The sequence below is a fragment of the Candoia aspera genome, chromosome 1 (assembly GCF_035149785.1).
Source record: "Candoia aspera isolate rCanAsp1 chromosome 1, rCanAsp1.hap2, whole genome shotgun sequence".
Taxonomy (NCBI): domain Eukaryota; kingdom Metazoa; phylum Chordata; class Lepidosauria; order Squamata; family Boidae; genus Candoia; species Candoia aspera.
The window spans coordinates 72,309,320-72,336,239 of NC_086153.1; the positions used below are offsets into that span (position 1 = coordinate 72,309,320).

Consider the following 26,920-nt stretch of genomic DNA (forward strand, 5'->3'; position numbering starts at 1 on the left):
TAGCCTAATTTTAACAGTTTTAACAGTGTTTAGTATGCGATAATATGCGATGATTTTAAAATGAGGGGGAGATGGGCGGTGAATAAATTTATAAATAAATAAATAAATGTTTCTGCTTTTCAGTATGTCAGAAAATATTAGTGGATCTGCTGGTTTTTCTGATGAGCTCAAGTACATCTTCAGAAGAGCTCACACTTCTTCTAAGGATCTTTTTAGAAAAAACACCTTCTACGGTAATATTTTAATAGTAAAAGGGAAGTACTTTGAATTGAAGTTAATTATTGATTTATTATTGGTGTTTTGTTACTGAGATCGTCAAATAAATTAGCATGTTATCCTGTAACTGGTAATAGGATAGTAACAGTTCATATGGATTTGGACAATATACCATTTTTTGTTAGAAATTTGGGGAAAAGCAGACAGGAAAGATAACTTAATGGCATTTTGAAAATGATGCTATGTAAAAATTATTGTTATATTTTATATTTGTGGTTATTTATTTTAATCACAGAGGGAAATAACATTCCTGGTTAAAAAATAGTTTCAACAATATAAATTTCAGGCATAGGTTATGCCCTAAAGAGCCCCATATATATACCTAGAGGTAGTGTCTTGGGGTTTGTTTGTTTGGTTGGTTGGTTTTTTGTGGTGATGAGAGTTTACTCTAGAGCAGGGTTTCTCAACCTTGGCAACTTTAAGACATGTGGACTTCAACTCCCAGAATTCCCTAGCTAGTCCACACGTCTTAAAGTTGCCAAGGTTGAGAAATCCTGCTCTAGAGATTAACTGATCTTCAGAAGTGACTTGAGTGGTATGGGTAAAAGCAATGATGGGAAGATAGCACATGGCCAAATCCCAAACCATCCATTCACTGGATGGCAAACTGGTGAGCTCACTTCTTACCACTCTTTCTAGACCTCCAGGATATTCTCAGTTTACCCTGGCCTGTTTTTTTTTCTGGGCAGCACAATTCTATACAGAGTTTTGGCTATGCTCATCTACTGTTTTATTTTCTAAGAATGCCTCTGTATTCTGTGTGAAGCTCAGAAGCATTGCTGGAAATAGAGATTATGCTTGAGGGTGGTGCTTAATTTTGTACTATGCATCTTTTTTTTAGTTTTTTAAAAAACTTTTTAGAAAATGAGCAGGGGCTGTCAACAGGCACATTGACACTCATAAAAGCTTCATTAGGGAACCAAGTTATATAATATAATGATCATTTTTTAATTTTGTTTATTCCTTTTAGGGTATTCTCCTTAAAGGAATCCTAAAGATTTTGGAGGCAATTACCGGGATGAGGCCTTTACAGCATATTGTATTTCCTTTGCACCAAATTCCAAGTTTAGGAAGCAGCCCTTGCCAAAAACCAGTGCCCACACTCAGCAGCAAAACTGTAGCATTACTAAGGCGAGCAAAATTAGTCCCGTCAAAGAAAGAACCAGAGGGTGAGAGTTTGCCACACCATCTTCTCTCTCCATGGCATGTGGCTCCAGTCCATCTGCCGCTGGTGGGGCAAAATTGTTGGCCACATATGTCTGAAGGATTCAGTATCTCCTTGTGGTTTAGCGCTGAATGTATTCACAGAGCAGGCAGTTCCTTGGAGAAAGGCAAAAGAATGAAAAGAAGGAGCAGGTCACTAATTTCACATGACAGCAGTTTTGATGAACCAGGTAAGTTACACATGTAACACTGTGGAAATGATTGATTTAATTATATTTATATGGCTGCTCCTCTGAGCAGTGAACAGAGTTAAACATTAAAACAACTATAAATAACTGTAAAAACATATAATTAAAGAAAAAGAAATAGCAGCCAAATGTAAAAAACCTCAAAATAATGACAACCATCCAGACCTTCCTTACTTCCCAACCTCCATGCCTGGGCAGTCAGATCTTAACCACTTTCTGGAAGGCCAACAGGCTTGGTGTCAATTCAGTCTCAGGTGTCAAGGTGTTTCAGAGGGCGGATACACTTCCTGGGTCCCACAAAATGGGGACCTGGAATGTGCCCTTCCTACAAGATCTGATAGGGTGAGTAGAAACAACTGGAGAGAGGTGGTCCTTCAAGTATCCTGGCCCCATGCCATGAATATAGTCTGTGCACGTGTCTGGAAACAGTCTGTCTTTTAAATACTTTTGGCCCTTTACAGGTAGTCCTCACTTACCTACCGCAATTGGTACCAGCAATTCCATTGCTAAATGGTTCACCAGTTTTGACTGCAGTCGTTAAGCAAATCATCCACAGTCATTAAGGGCAACTTCCTGCAGGCTTCCCCATTGACTGTTGGAAGCCAGCTGTGAATATTGCAAATGGTGATCATGTAACTGTAGGACACTGTGACCGCGATAAATGAGCGCTGGTTGCCAAGCGCCCAAATTGCAATCATGTGACCATGGGGATGCTGCATTGGCTGCAGCTTTGAGGACTATTGTAAGTCTCCTTTTTCAGCGCCATTGTAACTTTAAATGGTCACTGAATGAGTGGTTGGTAAGTGAGGACTACTTATATTTCAAAAGTTTTGGCCTTGATTTGTTTTTTTAAGGCATCATTTGTGTAAAGAGTAAAGCCTTTATATAACTGAACTTCAAGCAAGCAAGAATTTGGTGGGGAAAATATTCAGAGATTTTTAAAAAATCAATTGAAATTGTTCTGTCCTGGCTGCCGTAGTCTTTAAGCACATATAGTGGTATGCCCTTTCTTAGTGGCAGTACCCCATATATGGAATTTGGTGCCCCAAATGGGGTTATTTTTCTCTTTCTCTGCCAGCAAGTGGAGATGTTTCATTTTAAACTAGCATTTAACTCTACCTTTATTTAATTTTATATATTGCTTATTAATTTTGAGGAGGGCTGAGATTAGTTTCTATTAATACATAAAATTAAGTAATAGAACATAATCTCAGTCCTCCTCAAAATTAATGAGAAATATATAAAATTATATATCTTGTTTTAGAGAAGAAGTGTATTAGCTTTGGGGAAGGCTTGCATTTGTGGGGTTGGTGCTGTTTTATTAGTTCGTTGATATATTGGTATTTTGTGAAATAAAGATGTGAATTATTGGTACAGAATACAAAACTTGTCATTCATAGCTTTAAGTTAAAACTTAATATTCTTATATATCAGTACCACTGGTTCTTTAATCCTTTTCATACTTGAAATTTGATATGGTCTTTCTAAATCAGTTCAGATGAGGATGTAGGAGGCATATTCACCTTGCTTAGGAGGCATACTCATTTTTATTTTAATTGGCTCCTATATTAGCAACATTCATATGTGCTTTTAACCCTTAGTAGCACTACAACAATTTCATTCTTTGATAGTTATACAGCAATTCTACACTTAGCTCACTGTTTCCCAATTATGAGAAATGCAAAATGAAATGCTTCTGTGCATAATACTTGTGCATGTCTATAAATTAAATTTCAAAATAAACCAAAGTTCCAGATTCTTCTTTTTTACGAAATAATATTCTGATTAATGACATGCTTGGTTTTATAATTGTTATGTGTTATAGAAGAAAGCAAACCTGGATTTGATTACCTCAATTTGGGAGACAAACTTCTTGAAGATGGCTGCCTTCATATATTTTCATTGGGCTCCAAAGCATTGATGATACAAGTCTGGGCTAATGTGAACTCAGGAGCTTTCACATTTCGGTACCATTATCTTGTTTTAGAGATGAAAGAATGCATTTGAACAGATAATTTATGCCTTTTGTCACCAGTGATTTGCTATAACATCCAATGAAATGTTACCATTACCATATAATGTTACCATGAACTATACTTATGTATATCCTAAATTTACCCTAAATTTATCCATGTTGAGTTGAGGTCAAAGAATGAATCAAACCCAATGAGTAAAATGATGCTTCTGCTTAATCAGTTTTAACTAGTAACAAAATGTTAACATTTGTGTTTGACTAAACAATGCTGAAGAAGCATAGAAAACATGCTTCTCTAGACATCATGCAAAAGCCAATACTCAGTTAAATGTCTTACTTGGTGCTAATGCTGATCTAGCTCAAAGAACTGTAATACCATGTAGGGTACAGCTGATGATTTCATGACAATTTTTTTGAAAACATTCCCCAGATCAAGGGGTACTAGCAATTTTGATGATTTTTATGAACTCCTGCAAAAGTAGCAACTGTGGACATATCACTAGTTAGAACTGCCATGGTGGCCAATGTATGAGAAGGACTGGTTTTACGCTATGTAAAAGTCATTTATCTTTACGGGTAGTGCTAAAGGCAAATAGCCAAGTCTGTCAGAGAGTTTCTGGAGAAAATACAAAAAACATTATTCAGAATGATTAAAGAGCTAGAGCAACTTCCTGTGAAGAAAGCTTACAGTGGTACAGGGTTTATTGACTAGAAAAAGGCAAGAACTCAGGGAAGTATAGAGATGAATAAAACTGCATGGTGTGGAGAAGGTGGAAGGGGAGAGGATGAGGTTCTCATTAAAATCTTGGGGAAAGCACTGCTTCCTAACCACCTATGTGATAAAAGTGTTGCATGACTACCAGGGACGTCCAGTAATCACTGATGAAGAATGAGCCTCTTGGGAAAAAGTTCTACGCTGTTCACGTATAAAAAAGAATACTGAAATTCCCTTGACACCAGCTTTTTACCTTCTTCCACCCAGCCAGATATTGATTCTGCTGTAACATCTAGCTTATATATGCTTCCATCATACTTTGCAGCATAATATATTTATATGCTGTAATGGCGATGAGTCATTAGGCTGTTTAATTAGTTCCAGAATTTGAGGCAGTATTTTCTGATGGAAGTTGGGAAGGCGTATCAGTGGGAGAATGCTGTTGAAATCATGTTCTCCTCCTTTTCTCCTTTGTGAGATCAGAATGCTGGACAAGACAGGCTTTTAGCATGGTTCTCCCTATATTCTTATGTCTAGTGCATAGTGTCTTAATATTAGCATACCCATGACATTTTAGGGTCATTCAGAGCTAAGATCATTCAGAGAGGAATGAAAAAGGAGAAAATGTTGCTTTGAAAATAACTTTTAATTCTTCTGAAAAAAGCAGATGAAATAAATTGATAGAGGGGATTACAGTAGAGAGAGAGAAAACAGGATCTAGGTACTTTCAAATATTCTTGGAGAAGTAAGATAAAAGATTGGGGGGAGTTACTCCAGCAATTGCTGTTCTAATGATGGAAAAGAAACCAGAGGAACATTTGGATTACTGTGATCATATTAGAGAAATAGCAATGAAATAGGGTCTTTGTTCTTAAAATTGCTAAGGAAAATGCCTACTGAAGAATGAAGTGTATGGGTTTTAAAAGAAAAAAGTTTACAAAATAATAAGGCAAGTAGGGATATGAAAAAAAATCATTTCAAACATTTATAAGACTTCATAAAATGGACCATTTAACCTCAGAACAACTCTGTTTTGAGTTTGAGACATTCCAAAGTGTTCAAAACACCCCAGTTTGTACTCAAAGGAGGACATTTTGCTAATTTTGCACTTCACACAATTCAGAATAAAAAAATTGCACACTCCTAAGGGCAACCCTAGAAACTAGTTGGATGGGAGTAGTGTTTTTTTAACTTTAAAAAACTGGCATACATAATAGAGTTGCAGCTTCTAGAAAAATAAGTTGGTGCATTCTTAAAATATATATTGGATTTCTGTGTTATGCCTTGGATCAATAAAATACATGATAGAATAATATAAGCAAAGTAGTATTGGGAAAGAGAGAGAATTTTAATATATATTTGAAATATATATATTTTGAAAGATATTTTGATAACTTAGTGATTTTCCTCTTTTTTTTTTTCATAGTATGTGTATGGATCCAAATGATGAAATGAAAGCTGGATTATTAGCGCAAGCTGAAACACCAGAGAATACTTTTCTTGTAGGCAAATGGCAGCATTTGGCACTAACATACATTGAACAACCAGAAAACAAGAAAAACATCCATGGAACTCTCTCTCTGTGGATTTGTGGACAGAGGTATGTTTTCCCAAGGTTGTAAATAATATATACATATAACTAAGGAGGTCATTAGAAGCCTTGTCTATTCTTTTAAGATCTGAACTTAATAAAAAATAGAAATGCATACTAAGAAATGTTAATTACAAATCATAGAATCATTTCTCGCCTCTTTCAGTCAACCTTTGCTGCTAGTATCAGTCTTGTATGTTTTAAATAACTTACAACTGACATTGTGGTTACCCTTACAAACTTTAGTTCAGTAGAGACTTTCTGATTGTGACATATATTGCACCATATGTGATAACTGATGCTAAGATCTGCCACCCTACTGATTGCACATAATTCTCAATGTACTTTAAATTCAACCTGCTTTTCCCTTGTGGAATTCTTAACCAACTGCAGATTCAAAACAAATTCAGGAAGGTGCTGACAATATGCTTTAATTCTGGAGCTCACAGAGGATATCTTCAGCAAATCAGAGCTTAAACAAAGCCAGTCAGTAGCTGAGTACTGACAATGCCAGCCAACCAATAGTCATTCTCTTTTTCCAGTTGTTGAGTTTGCTGCACCCACTGCCAAGCTTCCAATGATTCATAATTTCACAAATAAACCTTCCTCCTTCTCCCACAAAAAAGAGAAGTGAAAAGGTTTCTAGCATGTCCTGCCCCCAAACACTGCCCATGCATTTGTTCACATTTATTGATTTGATTTAAAACAAAAACAGTGTAAAAATTAAAAATATAGGTTGAAATTAAGTAATAAAATAAAATACTAAAATCACCCATAAATTAAAAGACTGGCAAGGGAAGTATCTTTACACTGAGAGACTGAGGATTAAATGCAACCCCTAAGATTGTACATTCCTACATGCTAGAAAAATGAACCTCTGACAACAGCTATTGATTGCTGAATCCAGTTTCCTGTTTACCAGTAGCAACTCCATTTTGTCTGTATTTAATTTGAACTTGTTCTGCATCATCTGGATCATTAACGAACAGGAAATAGTCAAGAGTATTGCTTGCCTCCTTTGAATTAAGTAGAAAGCAGTAGATCTGGGCATCATCAGCATACTGATGGTGCTCTGCTCCGGTTCTAGATGATTTCTCCCAGTGGTTTAATGTAGATGTTGATCAACATGGAAACAAGATGAAACTCTGTGGGATATCATAGTAGCTAAGATGTCAAACAATAGTCCCCTGCACCATCAACAGGCTAAACGAGTTCAACAGGAAGAACCAGAACTACTCTAAAACTGCCCCCAAGTGCCAAGCCTGCCAGGAGCTCCAGAAGAATTACCATGGCTAAACTTCCTTCATCTAGTATCCCACATAGCAGTTTCAGTATCATATCTGGTCTGAAAACCTAATTGAAATGGATCTAGAAAATTCGAAATGTGGATCTAGAAAATTCAGAATGTGGAATTGCAAGACCATTGCTACCTTCTTCATCAGCTTACTCAGAAACAAACATTTCAGATGGTTTATAATTGTACGGGTCTTCAGTAAAGGTCTGATGACTGTGTTTAGGCAGGGAAATATATTTCTCTCATAAAGAGGTATCAGTCATCCGCATTAACCATGGGCCTGATTTAATCAAACCATGAGGGGCCTCTGCTGTGGCCTTCACCTCTCCACACATCCTGTCTGCATTTTCAAGAGCCACAAGCTGAAAAGAATAAAAAAGGACAAGGCAAGTGGTTGCTGACATCATACCTCCATGACCTGCTGTGATTCTGACAGCTCCAGTCGACTTTGTCTGCAAAGACAATGCAACTTGTTTAGAATGTGCCATTGCATATTGTAGTTCTTATCCTCTGATTTCTTGGTAAAGGAAATGCCATATAGTACAAAAATTTGCCTGTTCTGTATAGAAGCAGTAGACCCAGAGAAGTAAGCTACTTTCATTGTGGCAGAGTAGACATTCAGATTCTGAGTTCAGATGTACTCCATACACAATCTGAACTACCCAAGAGTCCCTCCACTGGCACTCTGATTGATAGTCCATCTGCTTCCCTAGTAAATCAAGATGATGATTTGTCTCCATGGAGGAGGTTGTTGTTTATTCGTTCAGTCGCTTCCGACTCTTCGTGACTTCATGGACCATCCCACGCCAGAGCTTCCTGTTGGTCATCAACACCCGCAGCTCCCCCAAGGATGAGTCCATTACCTCTAGCATATCATCCATCCACCTTGCCCTTGGTCGGCCCCTCTTCCTTTTGCCCTCCACTCTCCCTAGCATCAGCATCTTCTCCAGGGTGTCCTGTCTTCTCATTATGTGGCCAAAGTATTTCAGTTTTGCCTTTAATACCATTCCCTCAAGTGAGCTTGTTGTTTATTCATTTAGTCGCTTCCGACTCTTCGTGACTTCATGGACCAGCCCACGCCAGAGCTTCCTGTCAGTCGTCAACACCCCCAGCTCCCCCAGGGACGAGTCCGTCACCTCTAGAATATCATCCATCCACCTTGCCCTTGGTCGGCCCCTCTTCCTTTTGCCTTCCACTTTCCCTAGCATCAGCATCTTCTCCAGGGTGTCCTGTCTTCTCATTATATTGCCAGAGTATTTCAGTTTTGCCTTTAATATCATCCCCTCAAGTGAGCAGTCTGGCTTTATTTCCTGGAGTATGGAAGAGGTACTTAAGAGCAATTGTGTCAACTGCCTGGGCATTGATATCAGTGGTAGTCCTTGTTTAGTGACTGGCTTGGACAGAGACCGTTCACAGTTATGATGGTGATGAAAAAGTAACTTTGCGACCAATGCACACATTTATGACCTTTGCAGCATCTCTCTCTCTCACACAAGTTCACCATTATAGTCTGTTACTACATTATCATGTCCTGTGCCTGACCTATTCTTTTTTTCCATTTTTTGCCCACTCGCAAGGAGGAGAGATTGCTTAAACAAGCTATCTCTTCCTGAACTGCTTTTCTCCGCAGTGCAATACTTACCTAAAAGGTGCTAACTGCAAGTTAACAAGCTCAACTCTGTGACCTTAGTTGATTAGAACTGTCCTAACAGTCAGGAATCACGCTGAGACGAGGAGTAGGTCTCTAGTGTTTATTACTGCTACATAAGACCGAAAATCCTAACGAACTGAAGAAGTGTGGGAAAAACCCAGACAGATAAACCCCGAAAGTTAAGGCGGGTCTGTTCTGTGTCTCTTTGAATGGCTGCTTAATTCCTCAGTACTACACATGCGTTTTCCCCCCTGGATAGGGGCCCCCTCCTGCTCGCCATCAGTATCATGACAAGAACCCTCCGGCTGCTTGACAAGACCCTAATCAGTTTCACGCTGAAGGCTTTTGTTTGCCTCCTAAGCGCTAGGCAAACAGCCAGCACTAGTACATTCCTTTTGATGTATTCCCCATTGTCTGCCTGCTTACTCTCTTGTAATCCCTTCCTCTCCAATGAATGTAAATATAAACATCAATTCTCTTCTTGCTAATTATCCCAGCACTGGGGTGAGCATTCCAAAAGGCAGAAGTGGGGAAAAAGGGCTATAAGATTTGCCCTTTTACCTGGCCTCGTTGTGATTTGAGTTTCGGAAACCTCCCCTGCCGTTTGGGCTCACTCGGCTTTTGGGGTCATATCCTTCTTACACTGTAAGGCAAAGGAAAGTGAAGTAAAATTGTAAGCACAGTTGCGGTCACATGATTTTTCACTTAGTGACCACTTAATGACCAAGTTACGGGTCCCAATTGTGGTTGCTAAATGAGGACTACCTGTATAGTTGACAAACAAAATGGGAAATTCTTCATGTGCATTTAGAAAACCATCAGATGCCTGGATTTGACTGGTATGGATAAATTGTGTCCATTTGTCCTCACGATAGTTCTTCTGTGTGCTTCACTGAGAATGTTCTTTGGCAGCAGACAGGAACATATTTCATATTTTAATGGGATTGATATAAATAAGCTCCTCATTGGTTGGTTGGTTGGTTGGTCAGTCAGAATTGGGGACTAACAGGAAATGTTACTGAAGAGGTTGAAACTTTAGGTTCAGGTGAATGGGATTTCTATGCTATCAACTGCATAACGCAGGGGAAATTTAGGGGACAATGAAAAGTGTAGATGAAGATCTGTATCTTAAGTTTCTCGGAAGCTAGAATGTTGAATTGCTATCATATAACTATCTATTGCTACATGCTGGCCACTTCATTAGAAGCAGAAAAGCAGAATTTACTGATGCAGGTTATAGCAGTCACAACCCTGTAAGGCAGAAGAGAAGAGAATGGATGGAGACTGTTGTAGAACACTTCCATTTTACTTAAATCTCTTTCTTTGCCACTTCTATTAATGGATGATAGATAATAAATAACATTACCTTATTACCTTTATTTTCTCAGAGAAATTGTTTAGGACATTTTAAAAGATGTATGTATGTATGTATGTGTGTGTGTATTTATTTATTTATTTATTTATTTATTTTAGAAAACCTGACATTTGTTTAGATTATACACTTCCAAGAAAAATGAGTTTGTCATCCGACTGTAATAAGACATTCTGTATGACAGGCCATTATACATCATCCCAAGATGATATTTTGCAGTTGACTGGAAGATGGAGCCTTGGAAATTTGCTTCTCTTCAATGGTACGTTGTAATTTTTGCTCTTTACAAACTGCTTGTCATCTTGTGTTGAATTTGTGTCTTATATTGGTCTTAAGCCTTTTTTACAATATTTATATCTTGTTTTGTTATAGAAATTCGAAGTGTTTAAATCAAGCAAGCCATTATTAGATGCACCTGAAATCTAGGAACTTTTATTTTATCAAATGGTTATACTAAAGATACTAGAAGATATAAACTGCAGACCAGTTAATTTTAGCTCTGTTTTAAAAAAATAGGATGGCCTTTTATAGTAGCAGACTTTAAGGAAATTCATTTATAGCTATTCACTTATAGCTCTGTTTTCTTTGGAAAACAACAGGGCTCCCTTGAGTGTTCTGGCTTCTTAATCCCTCAACCGAGAATGTTCAGGCTTCTCAGTCCCATTCCCTTCCCTAGTCATCTTTAAAGATATCAACCGTGGAAGTATTCTGTATCACTTGATGGGAAGAAACTGTAGGCAAATAGCTTTGTTCATGTTCTGATTTTATTTATTTATTTATTTATTAAATTTATGTCACCACCCATCTCCCCCAATGGGGGACTCTGGGCGGTTTACAATGAAATAACACTAAAAACATAGCCATCTAAATTACCATTAAGATATAAATAAAATAAATGAAAAATCCAAGTGGAGATGGAACACAATCACTAAAAGGTGCTATGGTGCTAGCCATCCCCAGGTGGAGCTATCGCTCTCCCCTTCCCAAGCAAGGCGGCAGAACCAGATTTTCCTTGAACAACAGTTTAAAAAGGTGGTGCTAAGCAGCATTTCACAGAGTGAAGAGCTTTGGAGTTCCCAATGTTTGTCAGCATCTGCATGACATTGTTGGGAGAAGTCTTCTGAGGATCTGAATGATGGTATCATCCATATACAGTCAGTGTGAAACTTTCTTACATTCCAGAGGAGCTGTTTGGAATCACTACTTAAGATAGGCACGGCACTGAATAGGGATAAACCAATGAAAGTTTAATTCAGGCAAGATGGGTAGAAATATTTACTAAAAAAGTATAAGAAAATAATCTCTGCAAGAGATGAAAAGCAGCAGAATGAGTTTTCCTAAGAAAATAAAATGCTGCTTTCTTGAAAATGGCTGACAAATGGTGATTCCAAAGAAAACCATTGGGGGAAGCTTCAGAGTGAGGTCATGAGTTTCTCCCAGAGTCACCATGGCATCACAGAGTAAACACAATGTTTTTGTTCTTATAACTTCACTATAGGGAGTTTTGACAGACATTTGAGAGCTGCTTCTATTCAGTGTTTAATTCATCATTGTCTTCCTTCAACCAAGCTTGAACTCATGCTTTTACCATGTTGATAAAAACTTCAATTATACTGCAGACTTGTGTTCATATTACATTATGCATCATACATATTCAGCTATAGTAATATAAGGAGCAATGTAATATATTAGCCTGTAACAGATGGATCTCAGCCCCTGCAAGTCTTATGAGTATACTTATTTTGAACACTGCATGCCTTGGAGTATTCTGTGGCTCAGCCACTTTAGTTTTTTAAATGCACCTTATCTTGCCCATGTGGGAAGTTTATATAATCTTTTATGCTGATTTAGTAACTCAGTGAAATTTCCAGGAGTATGTTAATTCCACGTTAATATAAATGTAATTTGTGTACATGAACAGCATGTATTAAAATGCAGTGTGTGGTGTGTTTGTTTTTTGTAGGTGCAACAATTGGTCCTGAAGAAGCATTTTATCTCTATGCTTGTGGACCAGATTTCACTTCTATAATGCCATGTAAATATGGCAAACCAATAACTAATTATTCCAAATATATAGATAAAGAGATTCTACAGTGTGAACAAATCAAAGAACTTCTGATGACAAAAAAAGAAGTAGACACTGGGCCTTTAACTGTAAGTTTATAATCCTGGTACTCAATATCTTCTGTATGGCAATTTCGGCTAAGGCAGCACAAAAGATACATCATGAAAAATGAAGTTGAATCAAATGGAATATGAACCATTATGAAACAACAAATACATTTTATTATCTGCTTTGAAATAGTTTATTTCTACTTGATTTCAAACATCCTGAATAACAATAATTAGGGTCGAACACCAATTTAGAACATGTATCGGAGTGAAATTTTAAATATACTGGAGGAAAGGAGAGAGAAAACTCCCTTTCTTAAACATATGAATTTGTTAAATAAATAAACAAAGAACCTGTCATCAAACCATCTGGGTGTGAGAATGACCATATTTCAGAAGCAGTCCTGATTTCCTATCTTGGACATAACCTTCTCTGGCTCCAGATTTGGTCTGGGTGAGTAGATGAGTCTAGGGAGACCAACAATTTGTATAAATGAAAAAGGGAGGATGAGTAGAGTGAAATACAGTGAACATATCCTTCTGACAACTTAATCCTGTTAATCTCCCACAGGTCCTCCCCTTCTTAAATGTTGTCTATTATATTTCAGGAAAACCTTGCTACAGTTTACACCACTTGCTGCCCTGGTTACTACACAATCTATGAACCAGTAATCAGACTTAAAGGCCAAACAAAAACCATTCCTTCTCAACGACCTTTCAGTTCAAAAGAAGTACAAAGCAATTTATCAGATCCTGATTATCTGAAAATGCTGCAGCCTGCTGAATACAAAGGTCTCCAAGGCATACTTCATGAGATTGGTGGAATTGGATCATTTGTCTTTCTTTTTGCCAGAGTAAGATGTTGAAAAATTACATTACTATATTTATGATAGGCCTTCAGGGTTTTTGTTGTTGTTAGTGTTGCTAGGGTATAGGAAGCCTCAGTATAAAAAGAGTATTCCATAGGAATAAGTGGCTTTCAGAAATGACTTGTAACATTGATCTTCTGCTGTAGGGTGCAAGTGACATTGAATTCCCACATTGTGTATTCTATTCTTGTGTATTTATCCTGCTGTGAACTATCATGGTAGCGCACACTCATTGCAATGAGTGTGGAAGAGAAACGTCCAATTCATAGGAGTGTTAATTTTAAAAAAAACCCAAGCAATTTGAAAAAATAAATCAGTGTTCTTTATGTGTTAGATTTATTTCCCACCTTTCTTGCAAGAGTTGCAGTTGTGTACATAGTGCTTCCTCCTCCTTTCCCCCCCCCCTTAAAAACAGACATCAGAGGTAGCTAGGGCTATGTGATAGTGACAACCTAAAATCACCTAGTGAGCTTCCAGTACTGAGGGTGGACTTGAAACTGGGTCTCTTTTTTCCTAGACATACTGGTCAGTGACCATAATAAAATTAATAATAATAGGAGTACCTGTTTAAAGACTTTATAATTTATTTGAAGCTCCCAGGATTCTCTGAACTGCTATGTAAATACTGCTATTGTATGATTTATTAAGTTAAATGCCCCATTTCAAGAATGCATTGTGCAGGTTTCATCACAAAACAAGCCATCTGATGCAGTTACACATGCATCATTTGTTTTGACAAAATGCGTGTACCACTAGTGTTTGTTTGCAAGTAAAATATCTACCACAAATTTTAGTCAATAAAATTAGCTATATCTAGTACAGCAAATCACAGTTTGTCAAAAACACTTCATTTCTTTAATGACATACTGGCTTATTTTTAGGTTGTAGAGATCAGCAGTTGTGAAGAAACACAAGCTTTAGCTCTGAAAGTTATCCTTGCCTTAACAAAACACAATCAACAGAGAATACATGAGTTAGAAAACTGCAATGGTTATTCAATGATTCATCAGGTGTTGATAAAGTCAGAGTGTATTGTTGGATTTCACATTTTGCAGGTAAGGTTCTAAATAGAAATGTTCTGTTTTCAATTTTCTTAGCAAGATACAGTAGTTAATACAACTTTCATAAACTGTGATTGCCCTCATTTTGAACACTTGGGACTGGTATCAGCAAAGACACACAGTTTATTATACCAATCTGTTTTATGATTACTAAAATAAATTACTGCAGCCAGACAAACATACCATTTAAGTTTAGAGCTAAAACTCGAATATGAGTTAAAAAGCCAACAATTACTATAAATTTTGCTGGAGCTTGGGTCCTTGGAAAAGAGGTATCAGTGCTAGTGGTGCAGTACAGGGCATGTACAAATTCTGAAAGGTATTTTTGAAAGATTTTCAATTCAAAATGTTTTTACACCTTGAAAGACTCTTCTTGAAGGATGCTGCAATGAGAAAATGATCCATCTAAATGAGAATGGACAATTTGTACTTGATGTGGAATCTAGAGCAATTATCCAGGATGTTAAATTGTTGGAAGAGCTACTGTTTGATTGGAAGATATGGTCTAAAGCCCAGGTAAGTTGCATTAATCAGAAAACAACTGCTTTGTAACTGATGGTAAAATATTATTGTGCCCAGGATGAAATGTCTCTTTATTCTGTCCTGAGTAAAATACATTAGAAAGAAAGATGCAGACCGTCTGTTGGTCATTCCCCCTTTTCCTAATTTTCACCAAACTCTTAAAACTATAGATGCCCAATGGGAACTTAATTCATATGGAGTTAGACATAAGTTTCAGTTGAAAAGAAAATAATTTTACACTGCATTCAAGCTTTGTTCCCATCTGCTACTCCTTAGCTGTGTTAGCTAACTTAGTCCCATGTACCTTTAGAGTCACATTGTACAATTGTGTAATGGAATGAAAAAGCTTTTGCTGTCCTCATCTTACAGGAGTGCCCCAGTTGATACCCCAGCAGTTCAAGGGTCTTGGCTTCTTTCCTTGAAACAATCTGTGGATCAGGCCCCATGTGCATCCTTAACTTGTCAGGAACCAAATTTAGCTATGCAAGGCAGATGGGCATATTGGGAGTCCACAGACTAAGCATCTAGAAAACAGAGATAATAGGTTGAGGTTTTCCATCCCATTATAAATGTCGCAATAGTAAGCTGTGCATTTGTTGGGAAATGGGAGGAACTTGTTCTCCATTTTGTTCATTAACAGCAGGCAAATGACAAGGAGAAAGAGAAAAGTTCCTTCTTTGTCGGTAAAATACAGGCTCATGCATCCCCTGAAGCCTTGTATGCAACCTATCCCAAAATGGTTGCCAAATGACAAAAAGAGTATTTCTAAATATTGTTCTGGTTCCAACATAGCAAGTTGTGGGAAGCAGCTCCATGATCATGAAATTGCACACAATTGTATATAGTTTCATTCAACAAAGTGAGATATTTCTCACTACATATTCACTACAGTTTTTATGGTGACTTGCTTTTAACTTAATTGATTTTTCCATCTGCTTATGGTATTGCTGTTTTGGTTTCTTTAGCCAGGGGTGTGGAAAACACTGTTATCAGCTCTAGAAACGCTTATCCAAGATAATCACTGGCAACAGCTATTTAACATTAAACAACTTCTTAAAGCTCAAGTTGTGCATCATTTGTTGCGAACGTGTCAAGTTCTGCAGGTACCATGCTATTTTTAATTTGAATATAACTGTCCGTCATAATCTGTGAAAGAAGATAGATAGATAGATAGATAGATAGATAGATAGATAGATAGATAGATAGGAATGATTCATAGCTTTTGATAATGCTTTTCTATTTTTTTCTTCCCCAAATCTCTCCTGTCCTTTTCACAAATATATTACAAATAAGAATTAGCTAGAACTTTATTAGAAGCAGAAGCTGTTGACTATTGAAATACATCTTTATTTTCCAACTCACTTTATTGCTGCCAGTCTGTGTGGCTTTATTCTACCTGGCAAATACCTTGTATACTGTTATTTTGCCACTGGCACAGCATCATGAAGGTGGACGGCAAGAACCTCGAAGGGCTTTCAGCTTTGCATGTCCTTTGGTCCCTCAGATCTCACTGGAATCAGCTTCACAAAAGCCCAGTAATAATTAGTTTATATTTATATCCAATTCTTTGATCCTAGTTTTTTTGGAACAGTGAAAAAATAGAAAGCTTAAAATAGAGCTTTCTGCTACACATGTGCAGTGAGTTGTCAGGTAATACTGAGCCATAATTGTTGAGGATTGGGATTGCTATCAAATTACCATATAGATTACCTTATAGATCTGGATTTAGAATTGGCAAGAGGATCTAATCCAATATCCTAAATAGAAAAACATATTCACTTGAAAGTTTCTTACCCTTTTCAGGGAAAGGTGTATAGTAACAGTAGCTGTGCATAATGTTGTAACATGTCTTGTTCTCTACATACATATTTTCAACGAATATAAGCAGAACATAAAGTTAAGGAAAACACTTGCATCATGTACAATATTTTTCTCTGAGTTATCTTTGGATAAACTATAAAGTGGAATACTAACTTTGTAGGAAGCTATTTTCAGGGTTTTTTTGCCTATATTTTTCTTTCCCAGGAGCACAAAGAAGAACATTTCACATCTATTCCTTCAGAAGTTTGCAAATCATTTGTGAAAATAATTGAAGAAGTGCTTGGATGTCCACCAGATTTGGAACTGCTGACACTGATCTTCAATTTCCTTGTAGCAGTTCACCCTGCTACCAACACATATGTTTGTCACAATCCCAGAGACTTCTATTTTACTTTGCATATAGGTAGATGAAATATTTCATTTGATATGAGTCAGGAAATAACAAATTAATTTTGCAGTAGGAGGCTTTCAGACACCCAACAGAACTCTTTTCCCCCTCCTTTACAAAATCTGATCTGGCAAGTCTTCCAACCCTTCAGGGCATTTTTGAGGTAGAAAAGTCTCCGGGAATCTATTGTATAGATGGATGCTGTTCCACTGAGGAAGACAGTAATAGGTCACTACCCTAAGTAGTGGAACTATTCCCAATAATATTTTATTCTACTCCCCCATCTCAGTCATTCTATAACCTCTGCTTTGATTTATTCCTCCCAGACCTTCTCATTGTATTTTTATTTAGCTCTATTATGTTAAATGTTGGGGCTCTTACAATATTGAATTCATTGTATTAGGGAAAAAAAGATATGTAATTTGAAAAAACTAAAAGGAATGATTTAGTGAAAGTGAAGTATTGTTGAAGAGTAGCTGTGACATGACATTTTATCACCAAGAATCTTTTCAATAAAAGTTCATGCTAATGTCAGTCATTTATAGCCAGCTGATACGAGTTACAACTTCCTATACAGAATGGCCTTCTTGTAGCCTTAATATGATCATAAAGCTTCTTGGTGGATTATTGTGCAAGGGCCCTTATGTTCATGTGAAATATTGCTGAAAAGCTGTTCATTCTCATCTTCTCAAATGCTTACTTGGCATCACTCCAAACAGCCTTGTTAGCTCTTCAGCATATAGAAGGAACTTCCAAAGCTTCCTGATTAAATGGAGGAGCTATAGCCCCCGTGTACATTTATATGCTGATGATACGCAGCTTTATATCTCTACCCCAGACCACCTGAGTGATGCTGTGGATGTCCTGACCCAGTGCCTGGAGGCTGTGAGGGCCTGGATGGGGTGCAATGGGCTTCGACCCAACCCAAGCAAGACTGAGTGGCTTTGGGTTTGTGGGCCTCCCGGTGCTGAGGTTTTTCCACCTCTGGTCTTGGATGGGGTTGCACTGCCCCAGACATACCCGGTGCGCAGTCTGGGGGTCCTCATAGACTCACGGCTCCTGCTTGAAGAGCAGGTGGTAGCCGTGGCTAGGAGGGCCTTTGCACACCTTTGGGTTGTGCGCCAGCTGCGCCCATTCCTAGACTGAGAGGCTTTGCTCACAGTCACTCATGCCCTTGTGACCTCCCGTCTGGACTACTGTAATGCGCTCTACATGGGGCTGCCCTTGAAGAGCATTCGGAAGCTTCAACTGGTGCAGAATGCAGCTGCACAGATAGTAAATGGTGTTGGGTACTCAACACATGTAACACCACTGCTACGTGAGCTGCATTGGTTGCCAGTATGCTTCTGGGTGCAATTCAAGGTGCTGGTTGTCACCTTTAAAGCCCTTCATGGCTTGGGGCCGGGTTACCTAAGGGACCGCCTTCTCCCAGTTGTTTCTGCCCATCCAATTCGATCTAGTAGGTTGGGTATGCTGCGGGTCCCATCAGCCAGGGAGTGTCGGCTGGCAGGAACTAGAAGGTGTGCCTTCTCCTTCGTAGCGCCTGCCCTCTGGAACATCCTCCCTCCAGAAATTAGGATGTCCCTGGCCCTGTTGGCCTTTCGTAAGGCCGAAAAGACCTGGCTTTGTGCCCGGGCCTGGGGCCTTGAGCGTGTGGATGGTCCCGTCTCTTGGCTGTATTAATATCCATGCATTGCTCACTTGGCAGCCATGTATATTTATTTTGTATTTATTTTATATTTTAACTGTTTTAATTGTAATTGTTTTAATTGTTTTATGGCTTTATTGTTGTCAGCTGCCCAGAGTCCCTTGCTGAGATGGGCGGCTATAGAAATCAAATGAATGAATGAATAAATATTGTATATTGCTGGTAGTAAGTTTTTGCTATTGAAATTAATAGTAAAATTTCCACGGGTGTCCTTTCTCATCCTCAGGCACTTTACCACTAATTTCAAGAGCAAAAACAATGAACTGCCCGACATAGCTCCCCTTTTACAGCTTTAAATAGCTGAGCATATTTATTAAAGTCTCAGTGAGCCCAGCAGTTTATTTCTGGTGTTCTTAGGCTTGGAAATTAAAGCTATTTACTGTGTAGACAGATATTGAGGTGCAATTCTTTCCATAGCTAATATACGTCACTGAACTCGTACTTCTGAGCAAATATGCATATGACTGCATTGCACATCTCTGGCTTCTTCCCGTGTCTTAGAGCAAAGGACACATATGTTTTGTTCCTTTTTAGGATCAGTGTCAGCAGAAGTAAAGAAATGTTACAGGTTTGTTCAAGAGGACTTTGATGGATAACTGTTGAATTAGGATTATATTTACAAGTGTAGTTCATAGTCTAAGCTTCTATGTCTTTAATTTTATCTCTAAGAGTGAAATCATCTGCGGTGTTAACTCACACTGTTTGCGTTTTCTAGATGGCAACATTTTTCAAGAGAAGGTTCAATCCATCATGTATATGAGGAATTCCAGTAGTGGTGGAAAATCTGTTGACAGTCCAGCTTTGGCTAGGATGAGCCCAGCTAGATTTTCTGCTGTCCGACAAGGTAAGTAACCAATAATAATATGCATTGATTTAATCATTGGAACATTATCTGTATTACAGTAGTTAAAACTGAACACAGAGATTTGAAAGGAGAAATGCACATTGATCCAGGTTGTATTGGTGAAATCAATATACTTACTCTTCCTGACTCATGTTAGGAAGCAAGTGTGGAGTTGACATTGCAACTTAGCTTCTTATAGGAGATGGCTTTAGTGTTGTCAAAAAAGTAGCTAGGCTCTTTGTAAAGACTGGCAGCAGGAGGAGCTGGAAATAGACTTCAGGAGGCATAGGAGCTCTTGTCATTAACTCAGAGATGTACATTGTCTTTTATTGTCTCAGGATACAGTATTTTGCCCTTGTAAGGATTGGATTAAATTGAAAGCAGGGTGATGAATGAACCACGTGGAAATACTTGTTGACAAGGAAGACTGTAAAAGTCAAAGTGTGCTTAGAGTTTCCCTGAAAGTGCTTTACAGATTTGGTGCAGGAACAGAATTAGAAAATATACTTGTTTCATTACAGTCATATTTGTTAAGAACCATTGGAAAAAAAGTGAAAAGTATTTGGCATATCTGTTTTCTCAGGAAATGATTCTTCTGAAGCAAGCAACTCACAAAAAACAGTTCATCGGGTACCTGAAAGGCTCTGTAAAAGCTTACCATCAACTCCTGCATCCTCTCCCAGAATGCATCAAGGAGGTTTCTTTAGGAATATAGGCAGGAGTGCTGAGAATCTTCATGAAGTTACAGAGCCTAATGGAATTGAGCCACTGCAGAAAAGCAGTTTGGTAAAGCACCCAGAAGCCTTTAAAAGGATTCAGGAGGAGCATTTCATTAGTAGTTGTGAATCTGCAAAAACAGTTGTAGGCTTGGAAGAAGTAACACCTGCTGAGACACTGGGTATTTCAAGAGAAGAGGTAGAATTGTTAGATAAAACCTCTGAGAACCATGAAACAATCCCAGGAGTGAAACATAGTGAAGATGATGTTATTCCTGAGTTATCTCTGAAGCGGCCTGACAATCTGAAGGGATTGTCTCCTATACAGAAAAGCCATGGCAATTTTGCAGGGTTGGGATTAGCCTTCTCCATTCACAGTGGAGCTACTATTGCTCGGTGGCCAAGCTGTAAGAATGTGCCTTCAGAAGATTGGGAACATCTCACCTTTTCTTCAGCTAACACATGGGCTCCACTAAAATTCGAAAGCATGTCCAATAGGTAAGTGGTGGCTGCTGTGCTCTGGAACACTTTGCACATTTATGATACTATATTTTAGGTACTTGATGAAGATCGTATTGGAGTAGGGTTTTGTGTGTGTGTGTGTGTGTGTGTGTGTGTGTGCGCGCGCCTTCAAGACAGTGTTGACTCCTGGTGACTGCCTGGAAAAGTTCCTGCAGTTTTCTTGGCAAGATTTTGGAAGTGGTTTAGCACTGCCTGCTTCCTAGAGCTGAGAGAGAGTGACTGGCCCAAGGTAACCCAGCTGGCTTTGTGCCTTAAGCGGGACTAGAACTCACAGTCTCCCGGATTCTTGCTTGGTACCTTAACCACTACACCAGACTGGCTTCTATTGAGAGTAGAACAGAAATATAAATTAAACATTAATAATAAATGCTATGTTAAAACAAACAGAACATGAATTCTTCCTCTCTGCAGACACCAGTAAAAAATGTCCCTGGCAAGAATGTTTCTAGTTTCTTGCCTAGGTACAACTAAGATAGTAGTACATCATACAGTGCAACTGTATTCTGTGTGACAACTGACAGCATATACTTCAAATTGAATTCTTTGGTTCAGTGAATTTTTAAATTGATTAAGTGGTACGATAACTCTGCTTAATAATGGCATCAGTGTTTAGGATTTTACTGTGCTTCTGTTATTTAATTTTTGCTGATTGTTAGTGGTAATAAGGGCTGACTGAGAGACTATAGTACAAGCCTTGGCGTGCCATGTGCTATTGAAAGGTTGTGTTATGGTAAAAATATGGAAGAAATGGCCTGGTTCAGGCTGTGGTATTCTCCCCTTTCTCAAATCTGTCTGGTAGATGCAGTCTCCTTTCATTATACAACAGTATAGGATATCCTAAAAATACAGGGTTTTATTTTCATCAGATCAACAGAAGATTGTCTCGTACTCATATGCCATGGTCTTTATCACCTTCTGCGAAGAATTCTTTTAATTTTGCCAGATGTCATGCTTCCAGATGTATTGGACAAGCTGATTCAGCCAGACATTCTCATAGTTCTTGTGAACCATCCATCTACTCTCATTCAGCAAGGAGTCATTAAAGTAAGGGCCTATGTGTGAGTGAGTGTATGAATGAGAGAAATGGGTAGAGAGAAAAATCTGTATTAAAATAATTAAGAAAGGAAGGACATCCCATTGAAATAGAAATTCGGAACATCCACTGAAGCGAATCATATATAAAAAAAGAAATATCCATCATTGATGAAATGCATTGGTCCAGAAAATATTTCCTCCCTCCCTCCCTCCCATAAGATCACCTGATTCCATGATGAATCTGGGTGTCTTACAACAATAAAAATAATACAAAAACCATAAATGAAGCAGAAAAGAGAAAAAAGATATCCAGAACAAACACAACAAAGAAATGCCTATGAGAGGCTCACTACCCACCCTAACGAAGGCCTGGGGAAAAGCCATGTTTCTAGCAACCTTTTAAATGAAGGAGCCATCTGAATCTGAGGAAGTGCTCTTTCAGAGGGCAGGCATAGTGATAAAGAATGCCTGTTTCTTGAGTCCCATCAGATGGCAATGTTTGTCTGATGGGACCCAGAGCATGCCAACAATGTCTGATTCAACAAGATAGGCAGAAGCTACCTCTGATAGCCAGTTTCTAAGCCATTAAAGTCTTTATAGGTGATAACCAGCACCATGAATTAGATCAGCTGAAGTTTCTGAGTTATGCAATGACTTTCCTAGCCATAGCTGCCACTTTCTTTTCAAACGGGAGCTGTGAATCTGGGCTGCACACAATTCTGAATTGGGAAGTGCTATCTCATCCAGAACTAAAGATGGAGGTTCTCTGGGATCAGGTGGCTAAATATCCACAATAACAGTCTTGGTAGGGTTGATCCTGAATCTGTTTCTCCTATCCTCACAGCCTTGAAACACGAGGACAAGACCTTGACAGCATCACTAAGTTGGCTGGGGGTTGAGTTATATAACTGATGATACCTGATCCCAAACCAACAGATAAACTTTCCTAGCAGTCTCATGTAGTTTTTAAGCAGGAAGGGCAAAGCATTGAGCCTGCAGCACCCACATATCAGGGGCTAGTTTCTCCCCTCTGCTTACACTACCCCCCACTCCTAACCCTCATAGGTGGTCTAGCAGAATACCACGATCTGTGGTAACACCACCCTGTCCTGGCTCTGCCAGGGATCATCAACAAATGTGATCACTCTGTACTGTGCCCTGGTCTAAAACCCAACTGAAAAGGGTCTAGATAATCCATTTCCTTCAGGGCCTTCGGGAGTCACAGCCAAACCACCTTCTCAACAACTTCCCTAGAAGGGAAGGTTGGAGACAGGACAAAAATTGTCCAGAATTGTTGCGTCTAGCAATAATTTCTTGAGGAGATGGTGCTCCACTGCCTCTTTCAAGGCAGATTGAAACCTGCATCCTCCCTCAAAGACTTAACGCTCCTGCATGTACTTAGCCACATGTCACTTCCTAGGTCGCCTTCGCTAGCCAGGAGGGGCATGGATCAAATAAGCAGTTGGTCAGGTTTGTAGCCCCAAGTACTCTGTCCTCTTACTCAGGAGTGGCAGGTTCAAACTCATCCACACTAACCACACAAGACTTTGCCTCAGTTACCTCAACAGGAATTGCCCAACTCCAAGTGAATATGAGCAACTTTATCTGCCAGATAGAATATTCCTCACCAGCAATCCTTCAGATGATACTGCAATTCATCCCTCCCTAGCAAGAACCAAGTCACTTAAACAGAGTGGCTGAGCAGCTATCTGTGGACACAATAAGAGTGGAAAAATAACAATGTTAATGCTGCAGTATTGTTGGAGTGGGACAAGAATAGGAAATGGTATCAGTTCTTATCAGCCTTCCTAGTTACATAGAATATTCGTGTTTAAAAACTATTACAAGAAGGGGGCTAGTTTCTGAATTACTTGAAATTAGAGGTATTTATGTGGCCAGTGATAGAAATGGCATATTAAAACTGCATGTTTCTTAATCTGCTTCACTGAAACTGTTTACAATAATCAGGGACTGGAATATGTTATATGTTTCATTCAGTGAAGCAGTTTTATTCACATTAAATAAGAAGTGATCCTTGTTTAATGACCACTTGCTCAGCGACCATTCAAACTTGCGATGGTGCTGAATGAGTGGTAATTGTGACTGATCCTTGCAGTTCCAGCTGTGGTAGCACCTCCACAGTCATGTGATCACAATCCATGTGCTCAGCAACCGGCCCAGACTTCTGACCATCGTAGCATCCCACAGTCACAAGATCGCGATTTGTGACCCGATGTCAGCCTTCCCAGGCAGACCAGACAGGAAACACAACCAAATGAGCTAATTCTACTTTATTGTAAAGCTACATTAACAGAATCTTGCAAGTCTGAAAGTACAAATCTCCCGCTGTCTCTTTTACAGCCTGATAAGTTAGGGAGGTTCCTTTCTGAGTTTCTTTCTCTGTCCTTAATGCAGCAGTGGGCTACGCCTTCTCTTATCTGATCATTCCCTAGGCAGCATCTCTTCCCCCTGCCCCCCCGTCTCCCAAGGTCATTCCCACATACCATTACACCTTCCCTGCCAGCTTCCCACAAGCAAAGTCAATGGGGAAGCCAGCAGAAATGTGGAAGTCGCAATCATGTGAGATTCTCACTTAATGACCTGTGTGGTCCTTGCTTAATGTTGGTAACCAGGACTTTTATAAAGTTAAAGTTTTCACAGTATTGTATCCAGCGGACTTGATTATTTTTTCTTATCTGGGGAAGGCAATATGCAATATTTTAAAAGATCAGAGGGCAAGTTAATGTGTCTGTAATATAAACCTATTCAGGGTGCATGATAAGCTCCCCTATTACTAATGATATATAAAAACAGTTTGGGGTGGGGTTTCCTTTTGCCTGTATATTTCTTCGAGTATTTAATTTAATAAAGTATTTTATGAAAGTTAAGTAATGCTTGAAAGCTTTACAAATAATGTACAGTAATGGTATACTAGCAGTGGGACAATACAAATCCTGTACGAAAACTCAGAACACGTTACAAACTCCGAATCTTTCTTTCTTTTTTTTCTCTAGCTTTTGAACACCTATTTCAACAGAGCAACTAGAGAACAAAAGGAGAAGTTCTTGAAGAATCGAGGTTTCTCCTTGTTAGCAAATCAGCTGTATCTTCACCAAGGAACTAAGGAACTTATGGAATGCTTTGTAGAAATGCTTTTTGGTCGATCAGTTGGCCTGGATGAAGAGTAACTACAGCTTTTCCCCCCTCTTTTGATAGATAATGCATTTTTAGCAGAAATAAAGATTTGGTAAAGTGCTGTAAACCTATTACCTATTAGTTTATGCAGCTCAATTTCTGGAGATTCTGAATAATTTAATTAATTATTAAATTATAATTAATACAATTATAAACAGCAATATGCCACCCTTTGAGGATAGCATGGCCTTACTCATCCCCAAATGCCTTTTTGAAGTTTTAAATAGGTCTCTGGTATTCAGGATGTATTGTTTGCAAAATGCCTGGATCTGTTTGCAGAATTCCATTAAAAAATCAATTTATGCTGTAAGCTATTCTTCAAAATTCCAGTTCCCATAGTGCTTTTGAACTTTGCTCTGATTTTGCCTTTGATTTTTGATATTTTATTTGCTGTTCATGGATTTCCTCCATATAGAATTTAAACAGTATTCAATATGAAGAGATCTTCCATTCTATTCTCAGCTGTTACTTACAGAGCAAAGCTTTTTTGCCTTTAGCAACACATTTCGTTGGGCCTTAAATTAATAGTCAAGGCCTATGCCCTTAGCTTAGACTGCTACATTCTCGTGTTCGGATAGATAACTCTAAAAACTGTTCCTCCTGGCTTACACCAAGGAAAGAATATTTGCATCTGTTAGGTATGAAGTGGGTAACATTTGTATTTCATAGGCTTCATTTTTTAATTCTTTTCCACCTCTGAGGTCTGTAGGATATTTGACTGATAACATTACTGGTACACTCCAGCAATATTTGGCAAGGTTGTGCAAAACTATATGTTCCAGTCATGGAATGTTCCATTTCTTCTGAAATGTGCTATCTGGACAATCCAGGGCTTGTTGGTTATTTTCTGGAAGTAAATCTTACAGAATTTGATCTTCTGGGCACGGTCTGGTTTCAGAGCCAGACTATGTCTAGAACACCATGAACCATTTATTTTTCAGAAGATTCACTTCTGAATTCAGAAGATTCACAGAGTATTTCATGACTGGAAATTTGAAGACAAATAATAATTGACTTTTAAGCATTTAGAGTGAGGGGGAGTTCAGTTCAATTTTGACCCTGAATTTCAATGATATAAACATGGAGGATTCTGAAGTTTGCAAAAGCAGGATCGGGGACTGCATGGAGTTGCAGTCTGCAGGTTATTCACCACTTACTATGAAACAGCAGAAGATTAATAAGGTGTCTTCTTGTACTGGAAAAAATATAAGGCAGCAATTGTAATCTTATTTCCTATTTTTGCTTGTTTGTTTGTTTGACTGTTTATTTATTTTACTCCTATTTTTTTCCTTTTATTTTATTCTCTTTTTCTCTTTTTCTCTTTTTCTTTCCCAATGGGAAATGCCGGAAGAGGGGTAGAACATAATTCTTACCTACATAGTTATTTATTTGGTGCTATTTTGGCTTCAATTATTGGCATTTTCTTGAATGAGTTTGTTTCAGAGTGAATTTGCTCTTGAGGTAATTCTTTATAAGCCAAAAACATTGAGAGGTGATACTTTTCCTTAGTAGCTTCCATATTAATAGAAAGAGAGGTAATCTTTGAGATCTTGCAAATAATATGATAGCGTCTAACATTCCTAGTTTTGTATACAAAAGGGAGGAAGAATTGAGCAAACTCATAGAATGTCATTAGACTATCCTGGCTTTTAAGGCACTGAAAGAAGGAAAGAAAGAAAGAAAGAAAGAAAAGAAAGAAAGAAAGAAAGAAAGAAGGGCGGTTTGTTATTCATAATTGTATTATTTCAGTATTGTTCAGTGCAACATATCCAAGCCTCTATTCATGGCCAATATATTTTATATATATTACTTCATTTTTATGCTAATAGCACTTTCATTAG

General features: G+C 38.3%; 1 protein-coding gene across 2 annotated transcripts in view; it reads left to right on the top strand.

The window, feature by feature from the left end:
- The window catches only part of LYST (lysosomal trafficking regulator), an 89,397-nt gene that overhangs the window by 16,505 nt on the left and 45,972 nt on the right, over positions 1-26,920 (top strand). For both annotated transcript variants that reach the window (XM_063306540.1, XM_063306552.1), the window contains exons 10-24: positions 124-233; positions 1,247-1,670; positions 3,514-3,655; positions 5,805-5,978; positions 10,388-10,548; positions 12,250-12,440; positions 13,007-13,252; positions 14,149-14,322; positions 14,695-14,844; positions 15,816-15,953; positions 16,876-17,074; positions 19,483-19,611; positions 20,195-20,825; positions 21,716-21,893; positions 24,899-25,068. In XM_063306540.1, coding sequence (XP_063162610.1) covers positions 124-233; positions 1,247-1,670; positions 3,514-3,655; positions 5,805-5,978; positions 10,388-10,548; positions 12,250-12,440; positions 13,007-13,252; positions 14,149-14,322; positions 14,695-14,844; positions 15,816-15,953; positions 16,876-17,074; positions 19,483-19,611; positions 20,195-20,825; positions 21,716-21,893; positions 24,899-25,068 — 3,217 coding nt within the window. The remainder of the gene's footprint in view (positions 1-123; positions 234-1,246; positions 1,671-3,513; positions 3,656-5,804; positions 5,979-10,387; positions 10,549-12,249; positions 12,441-13,006; positions 13,253-14,148; positions 14,323-14,694; positions 14,845-15,815; positions 15,954-16,875; positions 17,075-19,482; positions 19,612-20,194; positions 20,826-21,715; positions 21,894-24,898; positions 25,069-26,920) is intronic.